We start from the raw sequence: 12,898 nt of genomic DNA on the forward strand, positions 1-12,898 counted from the left end.
TTTTTAGCTAGCCTATATATTACAGTAAATAGCATAATTTACCCACTGATTTTTAGCTAGCCTATATTTACAGTAAATAGCATAATTTACCCACTGGTTTTTAGCTAGCCTAAATATTACAGTAAATAGCATCATTTTCCCACTGGTTTTTAGCTAGCCTAAATATTACAGTAAATAGCATCATTTTCCCACTGGTTTTTAGCTAGCCTAAATATTACAGTAAATTGCATCTTTTTCCCACTGGTTTTTAGCTAGCCTATATATTACAGTAAATAGCATCATTCTCCCTCTGGTTTTTTCTCAGTGGATGTCGGGTGCTGTTGTCTAGTGAGATGAGAGGAGTTGACAGATGAGTGGGTTTGATTCAGCTGGGGCTAAACCCCCCCCCCCCCCCCCCACACACACACACACACAGGCCTGTATGTACGAGGGAGGCTAAGCCGAGAACTAGGCCAACTCTGCATGTACAAGGTTGGAACAAAGAGCCCAGTACCATAAGACACTTCAGAGGGCAGGAAATGAAATATGGAATCTTCAGTGCGTGGTACATTGACATGAAGCTGGTGCTATCTCGGAGAATACATTGGAGACTGACTGGACCTTAGAGATGTTTTCTCATCAACAACTCTGGAAGAATAAGGAAATGTTTCTGAAGCATCATCTCACCTTGACTGAATCCAGTAAACTCTTGGGGAAGAATCTTCTTAAGCCCACGTCTTTTCTGTAAAGAAAAAAAGAGCAGAGGAAAAGCAAGACAGCAGAGGAAAAGCAAGACACATGAGAATGCAAAACTTTCACTTTAGCAATGAATGCTAATTGTCTACTTTTGGATGAATATCCACACATCCACATAGTCCACTGACTGAATTGGTGGAGGATGAAGTTGCCCCTAAATGCTGATCTTGGGTCAGTTTTGCATTTTCCACACTAATAGTTAAGGTCAGGATTGGAAGCTGATCCTAGATGTGTACTTAGTGGAAACTTCACCCGTCTCAGAATTTTAACTCTCTGATACTGATCTACCAGGGAAACAGGAGAGAAACACATCCATTTACTCAGGGTCATTAGTGGGACATACAGTATCTAACGTGAATACTGCAGCTCAGGCCTCTGCAGTTGACATTGCCATTTTAGTAATTAGCAGACACTCTTATCTAAACTCACAGGGGCAATTAGGGATAAGTGCCTTGCTCAAGAGTACATTGACAGATTTTCCACGTAGTCGGCTCGGGATTTCGAACCATTCGAACTTTCGGTTACTCCCCCAATGCTCTTAACCGCTAGGCTACCTCAAATCAAATCAAATTTATTTATATAGCCCTTCGTACATCAGCTGATATCTCAAAGTGCTGTACAGAAACCCAGCCTAAAACCCCAAACAGCAAGCAATGCAGGTGTAGAAGCACGGTGGCTAGGAAAAACTCCCTAGAAAAGCCAAAACCTAGGAAGAAACCTAGAGAGGAACCAGGCTATGTGGGGTGGCCAGTCCTCTTCTGGCTGTGCCGGGTAGAGATTATAACAGAACATGGCCAAGATGTTCAAATGTTCATAAATGACCAGCATGGTCGAATAATAATAAGGCAGAACAGTTGAAACTGGAGCAGCAGCACGGCCAGGTGGACTGGGGACAGCAAGGAGTCATCATGTCAAGTAGTCCTGGGGCATGGTCCTAGGGCTCAGGTCAGTTGAAACTGGAGCAGCAGCACGGCCAGGTGGACTGGGGACAGCAAGGAGTCATCATGTCAGGTAGTCCTGGGGCATGGTCCTAGGGCTCAGGTCCTCCGAGAGAGAGAAGGAGAGAATTAGAGAACGCACACTTAGATTCACACAGGACACCGAATTGGACAGGAGAAGTACTCCAGATATAACAAACTGACCCCAGCCCCCCGACACATAAACTACTGCAGCATAAATACTGAAGGCTGAGACAGGAGGGGTCAGGAGACACTGTGGCCCCACCCGAGGACACCCCCGGACAGGGCCAAACAGGAAGGATATAACCCCACCCACTATGCCAAAGCACAGCCCCCACACCACTGGAGGGATATCTTCAACCACCAACTTACCATCCTGAGACAAAGCTGAGTATAGCCCGCAAAGATCTCCGCCACGGCACAACCCAAGGGGGGGGGGGCGCCAACCCAGACAGGATGACCACATCAGTGAATCAACCCACTCAGGTGACGCACCCCCTCAGGGACGGCATGAGAGAGCCCCAGCAAGCCAGTGACTCAGCCCCTGTAATAGGGTTAGAGGCAGAGAATCCCAGTGGAAAGAGGGGAACCGGCCAGGCAGAGACAGCAAGGGTGGTTCGTTGCTCCAGAGCCTTTCCGTTCACCTTCCCACTCCTGGGCCAGACTACACTCAATCATATGACCCACTGAAGAGATGAGTCTTCAGTAAAGACTTAAAGGTTGAGACCGAGTTTGCGTCTCTGACATGGGTAGGCAGACCGTTCCATAAAAATGGAGCTCTATAGGAGAAAGCCCTGCCTCCAGCTGTTTGCTTAGAAATTCTAGGGACAATTAGGAGGCCTGCGTCTTGTGACCGTAGCGTACGTGTAGGTATGTACGGCAGGACCAAATCAGAGAGATAGGTAGGAGCAAGCCCATGCAATGCTTTGTAGGTTAGCAGTAAAACCTTGAAATCAGCCCTTGCTTTGACAGGAAGCCAGTGTAGGGAGGCTAGCACTGGAGTAATATGATCAAATTTTTTGGTTCTAGTCAGGATTCTAGCAGCCGTATTTAGCACTAACTGAAGTTTATTTAGTGCTTTATCCGGGTAGCCGGAAAGTAGAGCATTGCAGTAGTCTAACCTAGAAGTGACAAAAGCATGGATTAATTTTTCTGCATCATTTTTGGACAGAAAGTTTCTGATTTTTGCAATGTTACGTAGATGGAAAAAAGCTGTCCTTGAAATGGTCTTGATATGTTCTTCAAAAGAGAGATCAGGGTCCAGAGTAACGCCGAGGTCCTTCACAGTTTTATTTGAGATGACTGTACAACCATTAAGATTAATTGTCAGATTCAACAGAAGATCTCTTTGTTTCTTGGGACCTAGAACAAGCATCTCTGTTTTATCCGAGTTTAAAAGTAGAAAGTTTGCTGCCATCCACTTCCTTATGTCTGAAACACATGCTTCTAGCGAGGGCAATTTTGGGGCTTCACCATGTTTCATTGAAATGTACAGCTGTGTATCATCCGCATAGCAGTGAAAGTTAACATTATGTTTTCGAATAACATCCCCAAGAGGTAAAATATATAGTGAAAACAACAGCGGTCCTAAAACGGAACCTTGAGGAACACCGAAATTTACAGTTGATTTGTCAGAGGACAAACCATCCACAGAGACAAACTGATATCTTTCCGACAGATAAGATCTAAACCAGGCCAGAACTTGACCGTGTAGACCAATTTGGGTTTCCAATCTCTCCAAAAGAATGTGGTGATCGATGGTATCAAAAGCAGCACTAAGGTCTAGGAGCACGAGGACAGATGCAGAGCCTCGGTCCGATGCCATTAAAATGTCATTTACCACCTTCACAAGTGCCGTCTCAGTGCTATGATGGGGTCTAAAACCAGACTGAAGCATTTCATATACATTGTTTGTCTTCAGGAAGGCAGTGAGTTGCTGAGCAACAGCCTTTTCTAAGATTTTTGAGAGGAATGGAAGATTCGATATAGGCCGATAGTTTTTTATATTTTCTGGGTCAAGGTTTGGCTTTTTCAAGAGAGGCTTTATTACTGCCACTTTTAGTGAGTTTGGTACACATCCGGTGGATAGAGAGCCGTTTATTATGTTCAACATAGGAGGGCCAAGCACAGGAAGCAGCTCTTTCAGTAGTTTAGTTGGAATAGGGTCCAGTAAGCAGCTTGAAGGTTTAGAGGCCATGATTATTTTCATCATTGTGTCAAGAGATATAGTACTAAAACACTTGAGCGTCTCTCTTGATCCTAGGTCCACGCAGAGTTGTGCAGACTCAGGACAACTGAGCTTTGAAGGAATACGCAGATTTAAGGAGGAGTCTGTAATTTGCTTTCTAATAATCATAATTTTTTCCTCAAAGAAGTTCATGAATTTATCACTGCTAAAGTGAAAGTCATCCTCTCTTGGGGAATGCTGCTTTTTAGTTAGCTTTGCGACCGTATCAAAAAGGAATTTTGGATTGTTCTTATTGTCCTCAATTAAGTTAGAAAAATAGGATGATCGAGCAGCAGTAAGGGCTCTTCGGTACTGCACGGTACTGTCTTTCCAAGCTAGACGGAAGACTTCCAGTTTGGTGTGGCGCCATTTCCGTTCCAATTTTCTGGAAGCTTGCTTCAGAGCTCGGGTATTTTCTGTGTACCAGGGAGCTAGTTTCTTATGAGAAATGTACCTGCTGTACCTGCTGTTAGTCACAAAACATAGTGCCTTCAGAAAGTATTCACACCCCTGAACTTTTTCCACATTTTGTTGTGTTAAAACCTGAATTGAAATTGATGAAATATACTGTTTTTTTGTTGGCCTAAACACAATACCCCATAATGTCAAAGGGAAATTTTGACAAATTAGTTCAGGAGTAAAAATGTGCACAAGTCACATAATAAGTTGCATGGACTCCGTCTGTGTGCAATAATAGTTTTTAACAAGATTTTTGAATGACAGGACCCATAGTCAGGCAGCGAATTTCAAACACAGAGGAAGGAGAGGAAAGCCAATGGAGACTTTAAGACAGTTACATAGTTTAATGGCTGTGATAGGAGAAAACTGAGGATGGCTCAACAACATTGAAATGACTCCACAATACTAACCTAAATGACAGTGAAAAGACGCACGCCTGTACAGAATAAAAAATATTCCAAAACATACATCCTGTTTGCAATAAGGCTCTAAAGTAACACTGCAAAACAATTGTCCTGAAAACAAATGTTATATTTTCAAGCAAAGTGGTGGCTGCATCATGTCATGGGTACGCCTGTAATCATTAAGGACTGGGGAGCTATTCAAGATAAAAAAAAATCTACGGATGGAGCTAAGCACAGGCAAGATCCTAGAGGTACATCTGGTTCAGTCTGCTTTCCACCGGACACTGGAAGATGAATTCACCTTTCACAAGGCCAGCAACGCAGGAGTTGCTTACCAAGACGACATTGAATGTCCCTGAGTGGCATAGTTACAGTTTTGACTTAAATCGGCTTCAAAATCTAGGGCAAGACTTGAAAAAGGTTGTCAAGCAATGATTAACAACCAACTTGAATAATTTTTAAAATAATAAATGGGAAAATGTTGCACAGTCCAGTTGTGCAAAGCTCTTGGAGACTCACCCAGAAACACTCACAGATGTAATCACCGCCAAAGGTGATTCTAACATGCATTGAGTCAGTTGTATGAATACTTAAGTAAATTAGATATTTCATTTTAAATACATTTGCTAAAATTGATAAAAACATGTTTTCACTTTGTCATTATGGGGTTTTATTAGTAGAAAAGCAGTCTATTTAATTTAGGCTGTAAAACAACAAAATGTGGAATAATTCAAGGGTTATTAATACCTTCTGAATACTGTAGCTCATCGGCCTGTTTACGGAGAAAGGGGGATGTAAAAACAGCTAAACACGACATTGGCTAATGACTAACCAGAGAGAGAGAGAAAGGGAGAGAGACAGGTTTGCAGGGAAGAAGACCTGAGAGAGAGAAAGGGAGAGAGACAGGTTTGCAGGGAAGAAGACCTGAGAGAGAGAGAGAGAGAGATATATATAGACAGATATATATATATATATATATATATAGAGAGAGAGAGAGAGAGAGAGAGAGAGAGAGAGTGAAAGAGAGAGAGAGAGAGAGAGAGAGAGAGAGAGAGAGAGAGTGAAAGAGAGAGAGAGAGAGAGAGAGAGAGAGAGAGAGAGAGAGGGGGGGGGGTCCTTGAGATGGAGTAGAGTAGAGAAGAAGAGTCACAGTGTAGGTTTTAAAGCCTTTAAATTCCTCCCTCCCACACAATCAATTCATCATAAGGGCTCTATGAAAAGATAGCTTGTTAAAACACGAGGCGCTCCCATGGCCATTTGCGTTCCGCCGGCCAGAATCAATCAACATCATTTATAAGGCCAGGGCCAGAAAAGCTGCCAGAAAATGGATGCTGCCTTGGCATTAACATGATGAAGCTTTGCTGGTAACCCCTTGCCTTATTACATATTTTGCTGTGATATAGTCTGAATTAAAAATGGATTCAATATATATACATATCTATACACAATACCCCATAATAACAAAGTGAAAACATTTTAGCAAATTTATTGAAAATGAAATACAGAAATGTCTAATTTACATAAATTATCTACCCCCCTGAGTCAATACATGTTAGAATTACCTTTGGCAGCGATTACAGCTGTGAGTCTTTCTAGGTATGTCTCGAAGAGCTTTGCACAACTGGATTGTACAATATTTGCACTTTATTTTTTGTATTCTTCAAGCTCTGTCAAGTTGGTTGTTGATCATTGCTAGACAGGCATGTTCAAGTCTTGCCATAGATTCTAAAGCCGATTTAAGTCAAAACTGTAACTATGCCACTCAGGGACATTCAATGTCATCTTGGTAAGCAACTCCAGTGTATATTTGGCCTTGTGTTTTAGGTCATTGTTCTTCTGAAAGGCACATGTATTTCCCCGTATCTGTTGGAAAGCAGACAACCAGGTTTTCCTCTAGGATCATGCCTATGCTTTGCTCTATTCTTTTAACCTAAAAAAAATCCCTTGTCCTTGCCGATGACAAGCATACCCATAACATGATGCAGCCACCCCCATGCTTGAAAATATGAAGAGTAGTAATCAGTAATGTGTTGTGTTGGATTTTCCCCAAACATACCACTTTGTATTCAGGAGATAAAATTAATTTCTTTGACATTTCCTTTTGCAGTTTTACTTTAGTGCCTTATTGCAAACAGGATGCATGTTTTAGAATATTTTTTATTGTGTACAGGCCTCCTTTTCATGCTGTCATTTAGGTTAGTATTGTGTAGTAACTACAATTTTGTTGGTCCATCCTCAGTTTTCTCCTATCACAGCTATTAAACAAACTATTATTGGAAGGTTTCCTTCCTCTCCGGCAACTGAGTTAGGAAGGACACCTGTATCTTTGTAGTGACTGGGTGTATTGATACACCATCCAAAGTGTAATTAATAACTGCACCATGCTTAAAGAGATAATCAATGTTAGCTTTATTTTTTTACCCATCTACCAATAGGTGTCCTTCGTTGTGAGGCATTGGAAAACCTCCCTGGTCTTTGTGGTTGAATAAGTGTTTGAAATTCACTGCTCGACTGAGGGACCATACAGATAATTGTTTGTGTGGGGTACAGAGATGAGGTAGTCATTCAAAAATCTTGTTAAACACTATTATTGCACACACAGTGAGTCTATGCAACAGTGGTAGGCATGATCACCGGCAACAATGAGACAGCCTATATCGAGGAAGTTAGAGACCTGGCAGTGTGGTTCCAGGAAAACAACCTCTCCCTCAACGTGAGCAAGACTAAGGAGCTGATCGTGGCCTACAGGAAAGGCTCGGCCCAACAGGCCCCAATTAACATCGACGGGGCTGTAGTGGAGCGGGTCGAGAGTTCCAAGTTCCTTGGTGTGCACATCATCAATGAACTATCATGGTCCAAATACACCAAGACAATTGTGAAGAGTGCACGACAACACCCCTTTCCCCTCAGGAGACTGAAAATATTTGGCATGGGTCCCCAGATCCTCAAAACATTCTACAGCTGCACCATCGATAGCATCCTGACCGGTTGCATCACCGCCTGGTATGGCAACTTCTCGGCATCTGACCGTAAGGTGTTAGAGGGTAGTGCATACGGCCCAGTACATCACTGGGGCCAAGCTTCCTGCCATCCAGGACCTATATACTAGGCGGTGTCAGAGCAAAGCCCAAAAGATTGTCAGAGACTCCAGTCACCTAAATCAGACTGTTTTCTCTGCTACCGCATGGCAAGCGATACCGGAGCGCCAAGTCGAGGACCGAAGGCTCCTTAACAGCTTCTAATCCCAAGCCATAAGACTGCTGAACAATTGATCAAATGGCCACCAGTCTATTTACATTGACCCCCCCCCCCCATTTGTTTTTACACTACTGCGACTCGCTGTTTATTATCTATGCATAGCCACTTCACCCCTACCTACATTTACAAATGACCTCAACTAACCTGTACCGCTGCACACTGACTTGGTACCGATACCACTTTGACATTATGGAGTATTGTGTGTAGGCCAGTGACACAAAATCTCAATTTAGTCCATTTTAAATTCAGGCTGTAACAAGAAAATGTGGGAAAAGTCAAGGGGTTTGAATACTTTCTCAAGACACTGTAGGTGTATTTGAGGATCTGTATGCCACGACAATGAGTTGGCACGATGGCACAAACAGATTGGCACTTAGGGGATGTATGTAGTATAATGACGAAAGGATGTAGGAAGTAGCCCAGCTATGTTAAATCAAGAGGAAACCTGTTCTGTAGTTTAAGCAGTGCTGAAACACAACATTATGATTTTCCCCATGCTCAGTATTAATCCCAGGCACTACAGTAATCCAAGTTTCCCAGGTTGAACCTGTCACGCCCTGGTCGAAATATATTATGTTTATTCTTCATTTATTTGGTCAGGCCAGGGTGTGACATGGGTTATTGTGGTGTGTTTTTGTCTTGGGGTTTTGTGGGATGTCTAGTGTTAGTCTATGGCTGCCTGAGGCGGTTCTAAATCAGAGTCAGGTGATTATCGTTGTCTCTGATTGGGAACCATATTTAGGCAGCCATATTCTTTGTGTGTTTTGTGGGTGATTGTCCTTAGTGTCCTTGTTCCTGTCTCTGTGTTAGCTTACACAAGTATAGGCTGTTTCGGTTTTCGTTACGTTCATTACGTTCTTTGTTTTTGTAGTATTTGTATTTGATTCGTGTTTACGTTTGTTCATTAAACATGGATCGCAATCTACACGCTGCATTTTGGTCCAACTCTCTTTCACCGCATGAAGACCGTTACAGAACCTCCCTCTTTCCCTCCTCTCCTTCCCCTTTCTCTCCTCTCCTTCCCCTTTCTCTCCTCTCCTTCCCCTTTCTCTCCTCTCCTTCCCCTTTCTCTCCTCTCCTTCCCCTTTCTCTCCTCTCCTTCCCCTTTCTCTCCCTCCATCAGTCACCCAGACTGGAAGTACTCTCTGATTGGAGTGTCCCTGCTACCCTTTCTTTCTCTCTCCCTCTCTTCCCATATCCACCCTTATCTCCTCCTCTCCTCTCTTTCTCCTCCTCTCGGTTCCTCTCCTCCTCCTCCTCTTTCTCTCTTTCTCTCCTTCCCATATCTCCCCTTCTCTCCTCTCTGTTCCTCTCCCCTTCCTTTCCTCCCCTTCCCCCTCAGTGCTGGGCTTTGTGCATGTGGGTAAGTGGATTGATTGACCTGTAACTAATGCTAGCCAACACAATGAGCCCCATGTCTGCATATCTTGTTAGGCATGTTTCTCAGCTAGCAGTACCCTGCCTTACAACCTTCCCGCAGGCCCAGTGGAATTAATAAATCCCTTAACTTTGCATATCCTTGGAGCCAGCCAAGTAGGACATTGGGTTACGTCCCAAATGGCACCCTTTATAGTGTACTACGTTTGACCAGGGTCCATAGGGCTTCATAGTGCACTATGTAGGGAATCGTGTGCCATTTTGGGATGGAATCGTGTGTCATTTTGGGATGCAGCCATACATTTTCCCTGCATAAGGAAGGAGGTGTGAGAGAGATTCTTCCCTCTGAAAGGAGGCAGAACACAATATGAGGTCTTGGTCTCTCTCCCCCTCTCCTATTCATCCATCAGGCATAACATGTATGAAGGCACCTCCATTTTTTTCAATCAATACAGAGAGAAAAGAGAGAGGGATGTTAGTGATTAGCCTAGTTAGAGACTGAAGGCCTGAGCACATGACAAAAGGACTAATTGGAATGCATTGTTAGAAACAGGCATGACTTAAGGTGACCTTTCAAACTTTATCAAATAGCATAGCTCAGACAAGCATGTTGGCCCGCAGACCTAAGACCCTGGAGGGGGTTTTGTCAGGGGATCTCAAACCTCTCCTCGGGGACTCCCAGATGTTCCAGGTATTTGAACTCTTCCACAGCTTGCACACCTGATTCAGATTGTCAACTCGTCATTAAGCCCTTGACTAGTTGAATCAGGTGAGTTAGTTCAGGGCTACAACAACATTGTGAAACATCTGTTGGTCCCCAGGAGAGGTTTGAGAACCACTGACCTACGTGATCTTTATGAAGATTGGTTCACATACTGTATAACCCGTTAACACACTAGGTTGACCTACGTGATATTTATGAGGGATGGTTATCATATAACCCGTTAACACACTAGGTTGACCTACGTGATATTTATGAGGGATGGTTATCATATAACCCGTTAACACACTAGGTTGACCTACGTGATATTTATGAGGGATGGTTATCATATAACCCGTTAACACACGAGGTTGACCTACGTGATATTTATGAGGGATGGTTATCATATAACCCGTTAACACACGAGGTTGACCTACGTGATATTTATGAGGGATGGTTATCATATAACCCGTTAACACACAAGGTTGACCTACGTGATATTTATGAGGGATGGTTATCATATAACCCGTTAACACACGAGGTTGACCTACGTGATCTTTATGAAGGATGGTTATCATATAACCCGTTATCACACTAGGCAAGGCTGCTGATACCATTGGTACTAATCTCAGTGTACTAGGTACAAATAGTCCACTTCAAGATGATCTTGTGTATTGAGGTTATAGGATATCAAAGATATAGGTAGGATATCTCAGGACATTATATTTGAGCTAACATAAATAAATGCATTATATTTGCCCTTAATAGGAATTCCTCTTGTTGTTTCTGGGTAAAGATCAACAGAGACCTACAATATTGACTGAATAGTTGATTCCTACAGTGAGCAGAGAAACCTAAGCCATTAACAGATGACAATCAAGCCAAAAGGGGACTTACTCTAATAGTTCATAGTTAGATTTTTTGTCCAGGGCATTTCCTCGCATCTCCCGGAAGAATCTCCTGTAAGGGAAACATGTCTTGGTGAGTGGGAGTGTCAATGAGAACTGTAACAACATGGGAGCTAGCTAGCGCCCATGAGAGAACAGAACATTTGACCAATCTTGGATAACTGTAAACTGACCTGATCTCAAGGCATCCCAACTTAAGTGCAACATCTTGCTCAACCTGATCCGCTATCTCCACCATGTAGTCATTTTTCACCTGAAAGACAGAACCGAAGACATGCTTTCGTGTTAAACCCCATTGCACTAGTATTTGTTTTTTCTGTGCATATGACCGACACACTTTGATTTGATTTTGATTTGGTTTTAGAACGGGAGACTAGAATACTGCAACCAACACCACAATGAACAGGTGGCTTTAGCGTAGAAATGCTTGACTTTCTGGTATTGAAAAACTAAAGACTAGCTGGTGACCGGGGCCCAGATTGACAAAACACTTCATACTCAAAAATGTATGAAGCTTATTAAGAACAAAAAAAAAGAAGTTCATAAGATAGTTTGTCAGTGCGATTCCTTAACAATATATTAAGATTTCATGATTTTCTTACAAACTTCTCAAATATCTTCTTACAAACTTTTTTAGCTAGCTATCTAGCTAGCAATCATGTTAGCATATTTCATACTAAGATTATTGTTCTAAAACATGTTCTTGAGTGTCAAATAATAAATACTGAAACTTTCAGATGAAGATTGTGATTATTTTCTCACTGCCCTGAGTTTAAGACAAGGGTTTAGCTATCTTGGAATTAACATCATTTCCAAGAACAAATCCAATAACGTTATTTTCAAGAATCTAATACTTTAACTTTTTGCTTAAGGAGAAACATAAGAAATAACGTAATAACATTTCCAATAACCTTTTAGAGGAATAGCAACTTTACTTAACATTCTATAGTTAAGTAAACAATTGCAGTTGAGAAGAAATGTCTTCTTAAGAAGGTTTTGTGAATCTGGGCCATGATGTTTCTGTATGGAGGGAGTATGGGGGCTTTACACAGAGCACAGCAAGCAGATGTCACACATGAACACTGTCTTCTAGAGGGAGGGGTAGAACACACTGACTTCTAGAATGAGGGATAGAACACACAGACTTCTAGAATAAAGGATAGAACACACTGACTTCTAGAATGAAGGATAGAACACACTGACTTCTAGAATGAAGGATAGAAGACACTGACTTCTAGAATGAAGGATAGAACACACTGACTTCTAGAATGAAGGATAGAACACACTGACTTCTAGAATGAAGGATAGAACACACTGACTTCTAGAATGAAGGATAGAACACACTGACTTCTAGAATGAAGGATAGAACACACTGACTTCTAGAATGAAGGATAGAACACACTGACTTCTAGAATGAAGGATAGAACACACAGACTTCTAGAATGAGGGATAGAACACACAGACTTCTAGAATGAGGGATAGAACACACTGACTTCTAGAATGAAGGATAGAACACACTGACTTCTAGAATGAAGGATAGAACACACTGACTTCTAGAATGAAGGATAGAACACACTGACTTCTAGAATGAGGGATAGAACACACAGACTTCTAGAATGAAGGATAGAACACACTGACTTCTAGAATGAAGGATAGAACACACTGACTTCTAGAATGAAGGATAGAACACACTGACTTCTAGAATGAAGGATAGAACACACTGACTTCTAGAATGAAGGATAGAACACACTGACTTCTAGAATGAGGGGTAGAACACACTGACTTCCAGAATGAAGGATAGAACACACTGACTTATAGAATGAAGGATAGAACACACTGACTTCTAGAATGAAGGATAGAACACACTGACT

At 42.2% G+C, this 12,898-nt stretch overlaps 1 protein-coding gene across 11 annotated transcripts in view; it reads right to left on the reverse strand.

The window, feature by feature from the left end:
• LOC135551751 (focal adhesion kinase 1-like) overlaps positions 1–12,898 on the reverse strand; it is a 242,328-nt gene that overhangs the window by 77,213 nt on the left and 152,217 nt on the right. For 10 of the 11 annotated variants that reach the window (XM_064982961.1, XM_064982959.1, XM_064982957.1 and 7 more), the window contains 3 exons: positions 11,201–11,280; positions 11,017–11,079; positions 667–721 (listed from right to left, as the gene is read on the reverse strand). In XM_064982961.1, coding sequence (XP_064839033.1) covers positions 667–721; positions 11,017–11,079; positions 11,201–11,280 — 198 coding nt within the window. Of the gene's footprint in view, positions 1–666; positions 722–862; positions 1,780–11,016; positions 11,080–11,200; positions 11,281–12,898 lie in introns of those variants that run through there. The other variant, XM_064982963.1, reaches the window with a different exon arrangement.

Source organism: Oncorhynchus masou, chromosome 13 (genome assembly GCF_036934945.1).
Source record: "Oncorhynchus masou masou isolate Uvic2021 chromosome 13, UVic_Omas_1.1, whole genome shotgun sequence".
Lineage (NCBI taxonomy): Eukaryota > Metazoa > Chordata > Actinopteri > Salmoniformes > Salmonidae > Oncorhynchus > Oncorhynchus masou.